General features: G+C 40.8%; 1 protein-coding gene across 1 annotated transcript in view; it reads left to right on the top strand.

Moving 5' to 3' along the window:
• Window positions 1–2,244: 2,244 nt before the first annotated feature.
• Window positions 2,245–11,912, top strand: part of DUS1L (dihydrouridine synthase 1 like) — a gene marked incomplete at its 5' end in the record, with an annotated part of 16,308 nt that continues 6,640 nt past the window's right edge. The window contains 12 exons of the mRNA XM_010163272.2: window positions 2,245–2,353; window positions 3,580–3,630; window positions 5,326–5,438; window positions 6,216–6,298; window positions 6,470–6,573; window positions 7,564–7,708; window positions 8,330–8,426; window positions 8,808–8,896; window positions 9,667–9,833; window positions 10,383–10,420; window positions 11,350–11,425; window positions 11,803–11,900. Of these exons, the coding sequence (XP_010161574.2) occupies window positions 2,245–2,353; window positions 3,580–3,630; window positions 5,326–5,438; window positions 6,216–6,298; window positions 6,470–6,573; window positions 7,564–7,708; window positions 8,330–8,426; window positions 8,808–8,896; window positions 9,667–9,833; window positions 10,383–10,420; window positions 11,350–11,425; window positions 11,803–11,900 (1,170 nt within the window). The remainder of the gene's footprint in view (window positions 2,354–3,579; window positions 3,631–5,325; window positions 5,439–6,215; window positions 6,299–6,469; window positions 6,574–7,563; window positions 7,709–8,329; window positions 8,427–8,807; window positions 8,897–9,666; window positions 9,834–10,382; window positions 10,421–11,349; window positions 11,426–11,802; window positions 11,901–11,912) is intronic.

The raw sequence follows: 11,912 nt of genomic DNA, 5'->3' as shown, positions 1-11,912 counted from the left end.
GGGGTGACAGCAGGGGCTGCCGGGAAGAGCCTCCCCGGGGTTCACCTCGCGGTGCGCGCTTGGGCGGCGCTGCGGGAGCACCTCAGCGTTGCCAGAGGTACCCTCGCCATCCGCCCCGCTCGTGTTAACAAATACGGACCTTTTCCAAATGCGCATGAGTTCAAGCTAGTCAATGTCACCCAGATTTTAAAGTGGTTATATAGGATGACAGAAATCTCATTTTCTTCACCTAAATACCGCTAATAGTACTTAGCTCATGAAGATAAGCGTGTTTTTCGGTTTGCCCCTTGTCTAGCAAAGAGGATTTGGCATCTTAACCGCAGGGGCCTGGAGCACTAGACTTCTCATGGAGTTTCAAGCCTCTACACCTTACCTTTAGCGACAGATTGCAATTGGTCTTGTAGAACCAAGGGTTGTTCCAGATCTGATACCGCTCAGGGAGGGTCACAGTTTTTTGAGTAGCTCTCTGAAGCCATGACTTGTACGTAGCTGTAGAAAAAGGATGCAAGGAAGATAGGACCCACTTTTAAGCTTGTGTTGCTTCTGCTTCTTGACTACTCCATGAGGTTCAGGTACCTCCACTCCATCCCAGAGAGGAGGAGGGGCTGCAGAGCTGGAGAATAATGCAGGGAAAAACAGCATGAGCAGAGGAATGGTGTGATTTCCACATGTGGAGCAGTTCAATGGATGGGCACTCTTTACCTTGTTAGAGAAGTGTCTCCTCTGACTGAGGAGAGAGATGAGAGAAGTCTGAAAATATGACTGGCTTGAAGTAACAAATGGGAAACCAGCGTTAAGTAAAGGTAGGGATAGTTATAAACTGCAAAATTCATTATCATGGGATGTACTGGATGCTGAAACATTCCATGAGTTTAGAAAGCAAGTGAAGAAAAACTCTGTTGAGGATTGTTAGGTGCAGGAAACACCACTTCTGCTTCCAAAGTCCTTGAGGATGCTTTCCAGCTTCTGCTGTTCTTTAGACATCTGTTGTTGATCATTATCAGAGCAGGATGAGGTGGCCTTTCGTCTGCCTCAGTACAGCTTTGTATATTCTCCTTTTTCCAGGGGGGGCAGTTTCTTTTGCCACAGAATAATACTGGTGGCAGAAATTTAAATAGTCTTAGGAAGCTATTAGTCTTTTGAACACAGTTCTTGAGCTCAGGAAGCTGTGTGTTCTGGGCAAGCCTACTTGAAGAGTGTCAGTTATTGTGAGCTTGCTGTGTTATCCTTCTTCTCACTGTCCATTACTGGACATAAGGCACAGAACTAACTAGATGCATCTTTGGTTTGACTCAGTACAGCAATCCGTACGGAGTTCTACAGTATTTCTGGGTAGGCTTGGGTTTTGGTCACAGAATCTTGGAAATAGATTAGGCAGAGGAACATCTGAGCCCAGCCTGCTCTGTGGGCTTTGTTTACTGTGTAAAAATCCTCACTGATGTGGCTTCAGTCATCTCGGAGAAAGCAAATGCCTTTTCTGGTTTTAGTTAGTGTCAGCCATAATTTATGTAGTGCTGTAGGGTTCAAGTAACACCTTCTACTCACACATGTTTGAATTTAAATCCTTATGACTTAAAGATGTGATGGCATTGTTTTTTGTTAATAATGAATTGCAGAAAATCTGTTTTAAAGCATAAATGAGAAGAATGGTCTGGCTCTGTCCTCTTCAACAAAACAGCTTTAAACCTAATTTTTCTTAATAAATTGGGTTTTGCACTGTGCTTTAAATGTAATATTAATTATATTTAAGACTGAGCATTTGACCAACAGCCCAATGTGTCTACTTCACACTCCACACTAACGTGAATCCATTTTAGAGGCAGTGGTACTTACTGGTAACTACAAAGTTTGAATTGTCTCAGGACTCAGAGACACCACAGGTAACTCTTTTCTTTTGTGACACCTTTATGTATTAAAATGCTACAGCTATTTGTTCTACAGGGGCTTTTAAGAGTTGTTCCCTCTTATTCTTGGGTACTACGTGAAAATATTCTACAAATATTTCTTTGCCTCTTGAATGCTTATCTTTCTCATTTTATCATTTGAAGCTTGAAGATCTTTATCTGGCAAGTGTCACAGGTTTTGTTTGGGGTTTTTTTTTTCTGAGAATTTGTTTTCCATTATTACTATGCGTGCTGTGCCTCTTTTTTGTGGCAAGTAGTTGCTTCGTAACTGTCATAACACGTTGTTAGTACTTGAAGAAGGCTACTGGCTGATTATTCCACTTTTCTTTGTCTTTCTCAGTTCTGTGCCAATGACCCTGAAGTGTTTGTCCAAGCAGCACTGTTGGCTCAGGATTATTGCGATGCCATAGACCTAAATTTAGGTTGCCCCCAGATGATTGCAAAGAGAGGTACGTGCAAATCTGAACTCTGAACAAACAGTGAAATAGCACGTTTCAAATGTGAACGTTGGCAGTAAAACAGCAAGAGGACACAACTGGGCCTTGGCCTGGGGGAGTGGCTGCAGTACTGCTGAAGTCAGGCTTAGTTACACTCACTGTGACAGGTAATGCTTTGTAGTACCTAAAGCAAAAATTAGATATACTAATAATTAATTCCAACTTCTTTTGAGTGACAGTTTTTTTGCCTAGAATATCTTTCAGAAAAAGTCTTTTTAGCTTGACTTTCTTTTTGATGTCAGTTGCTTAAAGAGCCTAATTTTGCAAAACTGCATTTAAAATTATATAATGCAGGACACTTAGTGTCTCCTATTTCCTTGATACTTACACAGAGTTTATTCACATTAGCGTATAAGAGTATAACACCTGCTGAATCCCTTAAAGGTATTGCAAAGATAGCTATGTTTGAAAACCAGAACCAGTGTTCAAAAATTTTGGATCAATTAAGATGTTGAGGAAAGATTGGTTCAGTAACTGCCCATTCCTCTCTAAAATGTCTTTCAAAGACTAATAGGAAATTATCAGTAGTGTAGAGGGCAAACAGATCTTTCAAACTGATCAGGTTTTACCCTGAAGGGAATTTTTAAACACTTGGTATAAACGCCTGGAAGTTGGACTCTGAGTTGTAACACAGTTACAGTAACACGGTGTAAACACACCAGCTCTAGGGAGTAGCAGTGAAAGTAGAGCACAAGGATTCAATGTTTATCCTTCAGAGCCTGTAGCAATAAGACATGGGGAAATGGTTTTAAACTAAAAGAAGGTAGATTCAGACTAGATAAAAGGAAGAAATTTTTCACAATGAGGTTGGTGAAACACTGGAACGGGTTGCCCAGCGAGGTGGTAGAAGCCCCATCCCTGGAGACATTCAAGGTCAGGTTGGACGGGGCTCTGAGCAACCTGATCTGGTTGAAAATGTCTCTGGTCATTGCGGGAAGGTGGTTGGACTAGATGGCCTTTAAAGGTCCCTTCCAACGCAAGGTATTATGTGATTCTAAATGTAAGGTGGCATGGAGAACAGAATGATCCCACTCTTACATTTTGGGCAGGACAGGGAAACTGTTTCTGCTAGTGAGGCATATGAACGTCTGGATCTTCATATGTGAATGCTTATGAAAGCTGTATACTTCAGAATCTTACTCTTCTGTACAAGTCTGTCATATGCTATTTTATTATAGGTCACTATGGAGCATTTCTGCAAGAGGAGTGGGATCTTCTTCAGAGAATGAGTAAGTCTAGAGAGGCTTCACTTTGAGAGGGAATGGAATGAACTCGAGAGGAGGTTTAGAGATTTTTGGGGAAAGGAGGTATAACATGTTTCTTTGGGAAGGATTGTGTTTGTTGGGGTTTTTTTTTCTTTCTTTCTTACTATATTCAAGTGGCACCTTCAAGATACTTGGTGGTATCCCACTACAAACTCATGCTAGATCTGCTAAGAGTTCAGTACCTGAAACAGACTTTAGGTGAAAGTGAGTCAATTAAGTCCCAATCTAATGATGCCTTAGTGGCTCTCCAACTCTAGAAACAGCATAACTCCCAGTGCCTTACTTTTTCACTTTGAAGTTCTTGGGTGCCAGGAGTTGTGTTTCTGCTTGAAGCCACAGTTGCCCTTTTCTGATCAACTCAGCATACTCTTTCTGTCCACACCATAGTAAGTTATGCCTCTCTTCTCCAAATTTGTGTAGGATGTTTTCAGACTATTGGTAGCAGTTGTGAACAGTACCGTATTTTTTTAAGAACTACATTCGGAACTGGTTTAAAAAGCAAAGTTTTGGTCGTTATGTAGAGCTGAGAATGTGCCTTCACCCCACTGCAAAGCAAGTGTCTGAACCTTGAAGTTAAGAGTCTTACTTCCAGTTTTGTTCCGTGTGGTCCAGGGAATCTTGAATTATGTTTGGCACAAAGACACTGCTGAGATCCTGGAAAGACAGACAGTGCTTCCCTGCACAGCATGTAACTTCTCTTAGGAGTGAAAGATGCAAATCAGAACAGCCTCAAGGTGAGAAGAGAACCCAGGTCATCTAGTTGTTTGACAACCCAGGCTGTCTAGTAAGGGAGTTGTTTTATTAGGCTATTGTATAAAAGGTGGGCAAAGCTTCCTCTTCCTCCTTCTCCCTCAGCCTTCTTTAAAATGATGGTGTACTGTTTTCTGCTTGCACCTGTGTACACCTTGCTTGCTCCTTTGAAAGAATGGTAGGGAGTACCTGTCATTAGAGCTTCTAGGATTTGCATTGGAAGAAAGCAAGTGACTTCCTACATTATACATCCAAGCTCTGGAAGAGAATTTCAGGCATGCACTGCTTAGTGATTTCGGGTTGACCTTCTTCTTGAGCTCCCTTTTGAGCAGTTTTCTGATTCTATGCACTGTGTAGACTATCAAGAGTTTAACACGTTCTAGATTTCACCCTGACTCTGTAACCTACATTAAGGACTTAACTGGGTCCACAGCTTACCTCAGTTGATAAGCCTCTGCTTGCCATGGACAACGCTCTACTTGTGATTATTTGGGTGAAAATTTGGAAAGAAGCAAAGCATCTCTTACAGGAAAGGTGGACAAGTGAGTGTTAATATTGTTGGCAGAGTAGGAGTAGTACAGTAGCCTGTGACGATAGTAATCCTCTATAAATGATTAAGACTTGAGGGGGGTGGTTCTTGATGCAGTGGAAACATTAGGGCTATTAAACGCTGACTATTTTACACCTTCTTGTTAGGATGCAGATTTTGTGCTTCATGTTTTGCTATTACTTGATTAACCTATGCAATAAGGATTGCAGAGGACATTGATGATTGTTTAAGCTCTGAGAACTGCGTAGCATTAACTTTTCAGGCTTTTCCGTACCACACCCAGTATCAGATATTGAGGAGAGTCAGCACTTTTTGTAGCATTGTGCAGCCCAGTTACCTGTCTTTTCAATCTTTCCCAGTTTTACTGGCTAACGAGAAGCTCTCTGTTCCCATCACATGCAAAATCCGCATTTTCCCAGAAATTGACAAGACAGTGAAGTATGCACAGATGCTGGAGAAAGCTGGCTGCCAGGTAAGAAGGCAGCTGCTCCCTGTACTATTGCATTGGATACATGTCTCTATGCTGTATGTAAAGCAACTGATGACCAGATCTTGGTGTCCTGTGGAGGTGAACAGACTACATTGTTTTACAGACAGAGAAATCAGGATGCAGAGACATTGTATGTATTTGCATTCAGAGGCAGCAGGTCAGTAGTATGATATGGAAGACATCACGACTTCAGAGTCTCTCTTGTAATCACTGCACAGTACAGCATCCTTCACTGTGGTTGTGGTTGAGCATCTCAAGTCTAACATAGTGCTGCAGGAGGCAGTGTGAATGCATGAAATCCCCAGGGCTATAGAAAACAACAGCATGAAAGATGACCACCGCTAGTGAAGAAATAGGCAGCCTTCCAGGATTTGACTCCAGTTAAATTGGAAGAAACAGTCTGGAGATAGAGCCGATACTGACAGTATTCAGATCTTCTGCTGAGGAGCAAGCCAGATCAGTATATCACAAATTACAAAGTGAATCACAAATGGGAGCCAATGCAATAGGAAATCTGTAAGCTCATCGAAGATATGATCTAGTCATGCTGTGGAGCAGCAAGCTGAAAGAAGCCCAAACCCATGCCATTGTAGTTGAGCTGCTGATATCTTTCTGTGATACCAAAGTCCCTGCACTGTTGAAATAGCAGTGGGAATTCAGTGGTATCCATGAAGTGTATTGGGTGAAAGGAAATTTTTGTTAGTGGATTTGCTCCAGTAGTTGGTACACATGAAAAGTAAATCTAACTTTGTTTTCTAGCTGTTGACTGTGCACGGCCGCACTAAAGAACAGAAAGGGCCACTTGCTGGCGTGGCATCTTGGGAGCACATTCAAGCTGTCAGGTTAGTGAGTAGTACCAATCTTAGTGGATTTTTGCTAACACGCTATGAAGGTAGACTTTAAACGGAGTGTGCAGTGGCATTGAAGAGCAAACAAATTTGTGTGACAGGAGTAGAATTTCTGGGTTGACTGGCATTCTCAGTTTTATGTATCTGTTTTATTCACTGATACAGAAAAGCTGTAAACATTCCTGTATTTGCAAATGGAAACATTCAGTGTCTCAGTGATGTCGAAGAATGTATCCGTAAGACAGGAGTGCATGGTGTCATGAGTGCAGGTAAGGAAAGTGAACTTTTCTTCATAACAGATGAGAATACTCTCTTAGCAGCCCGGTATACATTCATTAAAAGACTAACTCGGTGAGTAGCTGTGATTGGAAACTGAGTGGCCATTCTCTTTTCTCTTGTACTGGCCATCTCTTACCAGGACCAGGAATCACTTAAGATTTGTAAGAATTGTTATGTTGGGCTTGTAGTACCATTGAGTGGACAGCTGAAATCTAATTAGTTGATGAAGGTACATGGGACTCCTGTTGTCCTGGAATATTTTCATTACATCTGTTAATCAATTGAATGGTTTTTGAATGGATCTCAGTGCAGTAAGTGCATCTGCTAATTAATCATCCGCTAATTAATAATTCCTGCAGATGCTTCATCTTGGGTTGGGACAAGAAAGAATTTGCGTAACTTCCCACAGGAAGAGCTAGGGTAGTCATCAGAAAAAGCTTCCAATCACTTGCACACTTAAAGCGATGAAACATATTTTCTGGGAGGTTGTAGAATCTTATTTTTCAAAAATACTGGTTAACAAAAGGCTTGTGAAGCTATTAGAGAAAAGCATAGTGAGAAGCAGTATCTGTAAACTTAGGTCAGACAAATGTGAATAGACATAAGGTAAGACACCCATTGTCCAAGTATTTAACCACTATTCAACCATGTCCAAGTATTTAACCATTTTGGGGGCAACAAAAGCAGTGATTTCTCTATTTATTATTTTTTTTACTGTCTTCGTGTCAAGATTGGATGCCTTTCTGGAAAATGTACTTTAATTAGATATGAGCTGTTTTGCTCAATTAAGAATTGTATAGTGAAATATAGTATCCTGAGGTCGGTTTTATGGACCCTGTGTTCCTCTTTGGAATATATGGGTGATGTGTCTTTGACTGGCTGATAGGATCACAACAGAGCTGATGAAGCTCCAGAGCCTAGGTTTTATTTTCTGTTTCAATCCTGAAATTAAAGTTTGAGTATTTATTTTCATTCCCCAGAAGGTAATCTTCATAACCCAGCTTTGTTTGAGGGCCGAAACCCGTTGGTGTGGGAGATGGCTGAGGAGTATCTGGAGATAGTGCAGAAGTACCCTTGTCCATTGTCTTATGTTAGAGCTCATCTCTTCAAGCTCTGGCATCACACGTGAGTATCTCCAGAGAACTCTTAATGTTTTCAGGGCTCATCCTGCTAAGCAAGTTTCTGGCTTTTCTACACAAGGATTTGCTGGCCAGAATTAGTACGCTGCAAGGTTTTCTTTCTTGTACCTGGCTGGAGAGAATGTGGGCTGAGGCATTTACCATTCACTGCATATCTGGGAAACAGGGCATGGGGAATGAACAAGTTGCCACAAGATAAGCTAGGGCATAAGCTCACAGCACATCAGCTACCATGTGGTAATTGCCCATATGCACTTTCTGGCAAACATGAGTTAACTAACTCCTTGTTTATTGTGAGGCAAGCTTGTCTTGCACTTATTGTGGAGTAAGAGCATGGGCATGAGCAGGTACTAAAGAGCAGCTGATGCACTCTACATTCATGTTAGCTTATCTCCAAATACCTTGGTTGTGTGCCAAATGAAAAAAAAAAAAAAGAGGAACAGGTATGTGTGCTTTTCTCTGGACTTACAAGAAAGAAGATAAGCTTCTACCAAAGGCAAGTACAGCAAGAAAAATCTATAAAAGCTTTTATGAAGACATTTTTAGTTGATCTCCTCAGTCTAGCAATAATTAATAAATATGACTTGATGTTTGGGATTTGCCTCAGGCTTCAAGTTTACCAGCATCTGCGTGAAGAATTAGCAAAAGTGAAGACTCTAGAGGGCATTGTAGATGTCAACAAGGAGCTGAAACTGCGATGCCAGGTACCAAGATGGGCCCTAATCTCCCAGAACAACACTTCCCACACTTGGTGGGAACTTACCATGTATGTCATGCAATTGATGTCTGTTAGTCACTTATATTGGAACTTTGTGGCTTACCAACCGTGGCTTACCAACCGTGATATTTGTAGTTTACTGCAGTAGCAGCCCCTTAAGCCTGAACAGCTTTACATGGGATAAAGCTGATTTAGGAGTTACAAACTCGCTTCAATTCATCTGTCTTAGTAGAGGTTTTTTTTACCTATATTTAACTGTCAGTAACTGTGAGTTCAAATTCCAATTTGTGGTTTCCTGGAGTTTGAAGTATTATTTAGAGTATTTCCTAAGAACTCCAGGAGAATTGACTGTAACTCTGTGCTGCAGGAAGAAATAGCTAATCAGAAAGACGGAGAAAAGCCAAAAGAAGGGTTGCCTTTTTTCCACTGGATCTGTCAGCCATACATCAGGCCAGGGTGAGTTATCTATTCTAACATGGACCAGTACCCATAGGCCTTTCAGTACAGAGCCGTCCAGTTCTGTTCTAGGAGCTTGCATTCATTTGAAAATAAGTTAAGACTTTGGATTATTTTTATTGTTGGTTTTGTTTGTTTGTTTGTTTTTCCTGGTTATTGCTTTGTTCATGGGGATGTTGGTCATTGTATGCATCTTCTTTAGATCCTCCTCAGATTTCTCTCTCTCTGGAAAGTAAAAACCAAGAATTCCACTGCATCTCAGAAAGGGAACCTGATGTGCAACAGACAAGCTACCTGACAGTACTTTGTTGTTATATGTAACGCAAACATTGCTGGTAACTAACTGTCAGGGTAGCAAAGATGGCAACTAAATTGTATTCTATAAAGGATGCTTGTGTTGTATGGACAAGCTTTTCAGATCACTTATTCCCTTTCTGTTGTGAAAATTGGGCTGAAGAAGAGAATGAGCATGTCAAGATTAATACTTAAGTAAATTAAGTGAATACTTAAGTAAAACCTGAGAGTAACAGATTAACAAGTGCCTAACAAACTGGCTAACTTTCATTGACTTTCCAACTGATATATCTGACAGTGTGTCCGTTAACAGCCAATGTTAACAAAATAATTAGTTTTTTCTATTCCACTTCTAAGAGCAAAGCCATTTCCTTGTAATTTAGCCATGATAGAAAGGTTTACAGTCTGCCCAGGTTTCTGTAAACCAGAATAGTGGCCAGGGAATGCCTTCTTCACGATGATACTCACTATTTCAGGCCAAAGGAGAGATGCAAGGAAAATGGCAACAGTGAGACTGAAAAAGCCGTGCGAGGTAAACGTGCCCTGGAGGAGGAAGAAGATGGAAATTCTGAGCTTCTGTCAAAGAATAAGCAAAAAAAGAAGTTAAGAAATCCAAATAAAAGCTTTGATCCATCTTTAAAACGTAAGTTCCATTTATTGGCATAAATGCATGGAAAGTTGCTGATATCATATTTTACATAAATTGCCACTATTTTCCTAGTTTATGTAGTTGTAGAAACTTCTTTAAGAAGAGGGGGAATTATTGGGAAATTTTGGTAGTAGGGAATGTGATTCAAATTATGTTAATCAGTAAAAAAAACAAGGATCAAAGAATTAGGTCGCTGATCCACTATAAGCATCTTTTAAAGATCAAAATGCTTTACAAACTGAATTGTAGCTATCACTAGTATTTGAAATTGTAATTTCATATGCATTTCAGGTAGATGACCTCCTCTCTAATACCTGAGTTGAGGATTAAAATCTTCTGTTTGGATTTAGCTTAGAGGCACTTAAAAAGTCAAAGTATCTTTACCTTTGCACTATTCTTTGAGGTACTGTATTTGTATTTCAGAAAGGGTCTCTCCCTGGCTAGAAAAGCACCAAGCTTTGACTGAGCCTTTTTTTATTTATTTACTTCTTCCACATAAAAATGCCATTGCTGAAATCAGGTCTCTCTCTCTCTTTTTTCCAGCCAAATATGCAAAATGTGATCAATGTGGAAACCCGAAGGTAAGTCAGTGCCAGTGTCCATTACACCATTTCCATTTAATGGAAATTAAATGATCATGCAGTGGTCAACAGCTCAATGTTCAGATGGAAATCTGAAGTGACAAGTGGTGTCCCTAAGGGGTCTGTATTGGGACCAGTACTGTTTCATCAATGACATAGACAGTGGGATGAAGCGCACCCTCAGCAAGTTTGCAGATGACACCAAGCTGAGTGGTGCGGTTGACACTGCACCTGAGGGACAGGATGCCATCCAGAGGGACCTGAACAAGCTTGAGGAGTAGGCCTGTGTGAACCTCATGAGGTTCAACAAGGCCAAGTGCAAGGTCCCACACAACAACAAAAAATTAAACCAAGGGCTCCCTAAACATGAAGGAATTTTTAATTGGGGTGGGGGGAGACTCAGCAAACAAGACCCCAGTTTAAAAGATCTCTTAAGCACGTGTGAGCCAAAGCACCACAGACACCCAGCCAAGTATAGCCAAGTTGTCAACTATCCAAGACACAACTGCTGCTGTCCCCAAGTGGGGTCATACATTAGCTTTTAATATCTACTCAGGATATGTTTTAAGCTGCAAGTAGGAAAGTAATTGCTATGGTAACATTTATTTTAGACATAGCTACAGATAGTTAACTCAGGCTGCCCAGCAGATTGTTGATGTTGCAAAAGTTGATTGTGGAATTTTTTTGGTTGTTTTTGTTTTGTTTTGTTCTCTATGTACAAACAGCTGATAGCTGGGGCTTCCTCCCCCCATATGACATCCACTCTGTCATTTTCATTAGACTGAGGTGTGACTGCCCAATATATGAGTTCATGGGGTTTTTTCCAGAGGTCTGAATGTGCAGAGCTATACTGTGTTGCTTATTACAGTAAACAATAATAATTTTATTTTCACTGATACCAGCTTCTTTACACCCCCATCCCAACCCAGGGCAATAAATGTGTGTTTAACATGTGCCGAGGATGCTGCAAGAAAAGAGCGTTCAAAGAGACAGCAGACTGTCCAGGTAAGTGCAGCTGTCCTTAGAAGTCATCAAGTAAATGTCTCATCTCCCATGTATATTCATTCATTTAATCTTTGGTTTATGGGATGTGGGTGTATGTGTTATCTACAAACTCAGCTATCTAAAATTTTATAGTACAATTTTAAAAGCCTGTTCTTCCTTCTATGTACGATATTTATTCTGCTTGCAAAGCCTTGGGATGCTTAGTTTCCAGATTATGAGGACTCATGCTTTGTAACTCTAAGGAATGAGCTGTTCTGTTTACCAGTGCAGTCATCTCATTTCGGTTTTGTGGTTTGTTTGTTTTTTTTCCCTTCTCCCCCTTCCTTCCCCCCCTCCCCCCCCCCCCCATTTTTTTTCCCCCATCCTGGCTTCTTCAGGTCATGGATTACTTTTTAAGACCAAATATGAAAAATCCCTTTCATGGCAGAGTAGTCAAAAAGTAATTCAAAACCCAGATACCAGTCGGAGAAGAGATGTAGATGGGGGG

This window comes from Antrostomus carolinensis, unplaced genomic scaffold (assembly GCF_000700745.2).
Source record: "Antrostomus carolinensis isolate BGI_N321 unplaced genomic scaffold, ASM70074v2 scaffold34352, whole genome shotgun sequence".
Classification (NCBI taxonomy): Eukaryota; Metazoa; Chordata; class Aves; order Caprimulgiformes; family Caprimulgidae; genus Antrostomus; species Antrostomus carolinensis.
Note: the sequence above shows the minus strand (reverse complement) of the source record. Positions and strands in the feature narration are given on the sequence as shown.